This window comes from Leptosomus discolor, chromosome 3 (genome assembly GCF_034619465.1).
Source record: "Leptosomus discolor isolate bLepDis1 chromosome 3, bLepDis1.hap2, whole genome shotgun sequence".
NCBI classification, from domain to species: domain Eukaryota; kingdom Metazoa; phylum Chordata; class Aves; order Leptosomiformes; family Leptosomidae; genus Leptosomus; species Leptosomus discolor.
Window position 1 is genome coordinate 41,756,701 of NC_141393.1, and position 5,187 is coordinate 41,761,887.

General features: G+C 40.2%; 1 protein-coding gene across 1 annotated transcript in view; it reads left to right on the plus strand.

Moving 5' to 3' along the window:
- LOC104347353 (cytosolic phospholipase A2 epsilon) overlaps nt 1-1,868 on the plus strand; it is a 33,032-nt gene extending 31,164 nt beyond the window's left edge. The window contains exons 20-21 of the mRNA XM_086463507.1: nt 627-813; nt 1,660-1,868. Of these exons, the coding sequence (XP_086319633.1) occupies nt 627-813; nt 1,660-1,868 (396 nt within the window). The remainder of the gene's footprint in view (nt 1-626; nt 814-1,659) is intronic.
- The last annotated feature ends 3,319 nt before the right edge of the window (nt 1,869-5,187 follow it).

Here is a 5,187-nt window from a genome sequence, read left to right on the forward strand (position 1 = left end):
AGCCTGTTTCTCTCATATCGGTCTTAGGGAAATGTACTGGCTGATGCCAGACTTGATTAATAATTAAAAATACTATAATTAGTGTTTCATATATAATGAGAACAATATAGAAATAAACATAGGCTTATAGTAAATATAGTTGTTAAAGTTTTTTTATGCGGTCATAAGATACGTTGATAAATGTATTTGTTAATAGGGAGTCATTATCACAATCTATGCAGAGGACAGAGAGATTGGGAAAGTGGTAAATAATGAAGTCAAGACAATGATTCAGAATAATCTGGGCTGAGGTACTCCTTTCCATTCTTGCAGTTTCTTTGCCTTCTCCTTCTGAACTTGTTTAATTTGAACTACAAAATCAGTCCTGTGGCTTTTGGCTCCATTTCGAAGCTCAAAGAAAGTGACTGTTTTCTTGTTTTGCCTAAAGCAATGCAGACAATAAGATAAGGAGCAATGTCTGGTGTGATTATGGCTGTTTCAGTCTGAAACTTACCACCTTCTCAGAGGAAGATGCAAGCCTTAGAATATTCATGTTAGCTGCTGGAGTTTAAAAATTCCAGGTCTCTGGATCTTTTTTGAGTTTTGATTCTTTGTATTAATTTTATTTCTTTTATTCATTCATCCAGCCACTGGATCAGATCGCAAAGTACATCTCAGGGCAAGGAATTCCGTTCCCCAAAATTGAGATAAGTGAGGAAGACAGGGAAAATTTGAAGGAGTGCTATGTGTTTGAAGATTCTGACAGTCCACAAGCTCCAACAGTGCTTTTTTTCCCCCTAGTAAATGACACCTTCAAGAAATATAAAGCTCCTGGTGAGTCGTCTGTGGCTAGAAATTTTAATTAAAAGTCACTTGCCTAGTGTGTCCTCTCCATTTTATATCTAACATCTCACTGTCATCTCTTACTTTTTTCCAATGCCAGGATTATCTGTCTCTTTACTGACAAAAATAACTGGTCTCTGTCAGTATGTCTGAACTGTGGGAACTCCAGAAGCTTTCCTAATACATTTGAGATGAAAGTAGGCATTTACTCCACAGCACTTACTAGAGATAGTATGAAGGTAAAACTTCCAAAGTATGTACAGCATGGGTGGTAGGTCTCCGACACAAGCTTGTTTACTGTACAGACATGGACTTGTGTGCACTGCTGCTTGAAAAGCTGGAGGCAAAACCTTTTGGAGGTTTTCATGGTAGTCCATTCATCTGGGTTTTGTTCAGATATTCAAAAGAAATCTCGCAGATTAAGGCCTGAGTGGACAGAGATCTTAGTTTTTAATATGAACTGTGTCCTCTGAGTGCCATCATTTCTCCTGAACTTTCAGTGAACATCCAGTACAAGAGTATCTTGTTTTCCTCTCGCTTGTACTTTCCTAGTTTGGGTAAAAAAGACTTTATTGTCCAAGGAGTGGACTATAAGCGCTGCTGCTGGTAATCAATGTTGTTCTCATTCCCAGCTGTTTGGGTTTACATCATTTTTGGACAGAGGCTTGATCCAGAGACTGAAGTATACAGTGCTACTAGACTACTTCTACATCCCTCTGGCAAATCATCTTTCCCTCCAAATGTCCCTTTTCTACCTGTAATTACTTAAATGACTGATATGAGCCATGTACAGCAATAAAACCTTATTGGTACATCTCCTTGTGGTTTGCCCCTCAGGTGTGGAAAGGAGTCCTGAAGAGATGGCTGAAGGCAAAGTTGATGTCTCCAGTATCCTCTCCCCATTCACGACAAGGGAGGTGTGTTTCAGTGAAGAGAATTTTGACAAATTGGTGAAACTGACTGATTACAACATTGTGAATAATGAGAACTTGATTATTCGGGCCTTGCGCTTGGCAGTGGCACTGAGGAAGCAGCGGAATTATTAGGCACTGCCAACTAACTTCATCATTACATGTGATTTCTTGGGTTGTATGTTATCTGGTAAGATCAAGATGTCTAATGCTTGCCAGCAACACTTACAGTAGAAATCACATCATCATGGATCCAATTCATCCTATTTACAGGACTGTTCAGCCGAACAGACTGGAATTTACCAGTGGTTTAATCCAAAACAAACTTCAATGCAGCAATTTTGTGTTTAGTTTTGCTACCTTGTTACACTACCGATTGATACATATTTATTCCATATAAATTAATATAGTGTTGTGTAAGATAGTATGGAATATGTAGCAAATAAAAATGTGAATCAAACCAGTATTTATAGGTTTGGGGTTTTTTCTGTCTGATAGAACAGCAATAACTTGAACTGCAGTTTCTCTGGCAAATTGCTAATCCATTGTGTTGGTCTTATCTTAATTATCGAAGGTTGTCATCGCTGATTTGATTATCCGCTATAAAGGTTTTATTTAACTGGCTTCCTTCACTAATCTTTGAAAAAAGTTTCTGAAGTTACTATCAGTGTTGTAAAAAATCTATATAGTTTTCACCATCAATAGAAAATACACCTGAATTAGGTCATCTTTGTTTCAGGTGGTCAAATGAGTCCTCTGAGCTGCTATTCACAGAACCACCTATATTCAGCCCAAGTAGTAGTCATGTTGCCCAGCTTTCCTTTCATTTTCTCTTGGAGTTGCTGCTGGCTGTCCTGTCTCACTCATCTTCACCTGCCTTGACTGGTCCTGAAAGATGGCCTTGCAATTTCTCCCAGCGCTTCATAAGATGGAGAGTGTCTGCTAGCTGTTTGCATAGAATAAGGCAGAGCAAGAAGGCCATCTGAGAGTCCTTCCAGACTTTTTTTTTTTTGTGTCTGTTCAACACTTCCCTGCAAATGGTCTTTTGCAGGGATTGACCTGAAAGAGTGGTTCCACATCGTCAAAAATCCCAGAGGTCTTCTAGGGGAAGGTAGCTACCAAAGGCTTTCTTCTCACAGCTCTGTAACAGGCAGATCATAAGCTCAGTCTTTCACAACAGCAGCCGTGCACTGTGGAGCTGTGATACATGAAGAGACTGGTCACTGCAGCTCAGATAATACTTTTGATAATAAAAGGCTCCTACTGTTGCAATGAACTTCAGACTGAGTCACCAGGGCAGAATTGTTGTTGAGATCAGGAGAGTCTTCGTTACGCTCAGAATTTCAAATTTGTTTGTATGGAACAAAGTTCTAGGAAATGGATAGGAGAAAAAAGTTTCTCTCCTATGGAAAAGAAAAAACAGCTGGTGGTACATTTTAGAGCAATTTGGGGGGTAGAAGAGGAGGAGTGGGCCATATTTTTCACCTATAGGCAAGTTCATTGTGTTCATGCACCTCAAACACTTGAAAGGGCATGGTGTAACCCTGTTTTCAGGTACAGTGTTGCATGTTTAAAACTAGATTATTAGCCCTCCATGTGTGAGGCAGTTGTAGTTATGGTTCAACTCCAGAACACTAGAATGTCAGCTCATGGGATCCCCCTGGGTCTTTTCCAAAGATGTCTTTTGTTTCACACCCATGGTTTCTAAGACCTTTTTGTTGGAAATGAAACAGAGCAGGATGGAAGATGTTTCAGTCTATTTTATACAGGGAACTTCACAACAGGACAGAAAAAAGTCAGATAGGCGCATGACACAGTCTAAGCCTGATTAACCCTGCTTTCATCAGGGCTAATTAACCCATCTTCTAGCCATGACTAATTACTGTACTGACATAGGTGTGCTGGACTCCAAGTCAGCCTTGGGGTTATCACTGCACTGTATCCTCCTGGCTGATAGGAAACCTGCCTTTCCCTCTCTGATGGAGTTCTTTCTACTCTCAAGATCATTCTGCAGCTCTTTCCTTCAGCTTCCCCAATATTTCAATATCTTCTTTTTGAAACAGGGTGACAATAGTGATTTTTTTTCCTTAAATTTCCAGATCATTGATAAAAACATGCAATAAGCTTATAACTGAGCTGTTTGCAGTCTCTCTAGGAATATTTTCCTTTGAGGCTACCTTCCTTTGAATACTGCTTTTTGTGATCTGTCAGTTATCCATCCTTAATATGTTTAAAGTTTGTCTGGGAGACATTTGTTGCATCTAGTTCTTAAGCTAGTGTGTTAAAATGCCAAATGTTTTATGAAATGCAAATTATATCATGTCTGTGAAGTTACCTTTATCAACGAGTTCTCAATTCATTGCAAAGTAAAATGAGATTATTTTGAATTTGAATTTTATGTTAAATTTCATAATAGCATGGATGTTTTTTTTAAAAAAAAAAATCTCCGATTTTTTTACTTGTGTACTCGCTTTGTGTACTCCCTTGCTGAGACAGGGACCACCTCATATGATGTGCAGTGCCATGTACCGTGAAGCTTTATAAATGCAAGGATGTAAAGAATACGTGAGAACACAAAGAATAATTAATATTAATTTCAACATGAATTTCACCCTCCCACATATATCTTCTTTGAGATCATTCACTGAAGCACCTTAATGCAGATGCACAAAGTAACAAAGTTTTTGAGAAGTGAGTGAGCTTTTAAAGATTTGCCTTTATAAGGGAAACTCTTTTACAGTTTCAATAGGAGATTTGGGAATTGTTTCATGCAATATTTGTCACTGCAATATCTGCTTGGCTGAAAGACAGCTTACTGGCTGAATTGGGCAAAATGGAAGGTGAGACAGGGATAAAAAAATTTTCAGATGTATCTTTAAGCAGACTCACCTAGTCCCTATAGGCAATAAAAAGCTACAAAAAGCCTTTTTTATGCACATCGGTTTGTTCATATGTCCTCAGCCAAAGATGTCCTTGTGCCCACTCATGGGCAGGCAAATGGACCCTGGCTGGCATCAGCCTCCTCCACACAAGTGGATGCAGTTTGGCAGCCCTCTAGTGGGCAAAATCACTGTGGCCTCCTCAAGAGGTGTTGGGGATGCTTAAAAGTACAAAAGATTTGCTCAGTACTCGTAACTATGAAGGGAAGATCCCTTTCAGGTCTCAATAACCCTGGAACTACAGCTGCAAAGACCATCCTGCAGTGCCAGAGCCTGAGTGTCTGTGCCTTGGTGCAGGTGTGCACCATGCACTCACCTCCTGGGCAGGGAGGAGGAGGAGTTGGCGATTGCTCAAGTGGTAGTGGCGGCGGGGTGAGGCAGGGCTGAGTCAGGCACTAACGCACCTGCCTGACTGCTCCTGGCAGCTTAAAGCACGAGAAGCTGCCTGGCTGAGACTCCTCTTTATCCATCCACTGCCACGTTTCTCACCTGGCTTGGACGCAGGAAAGACCACA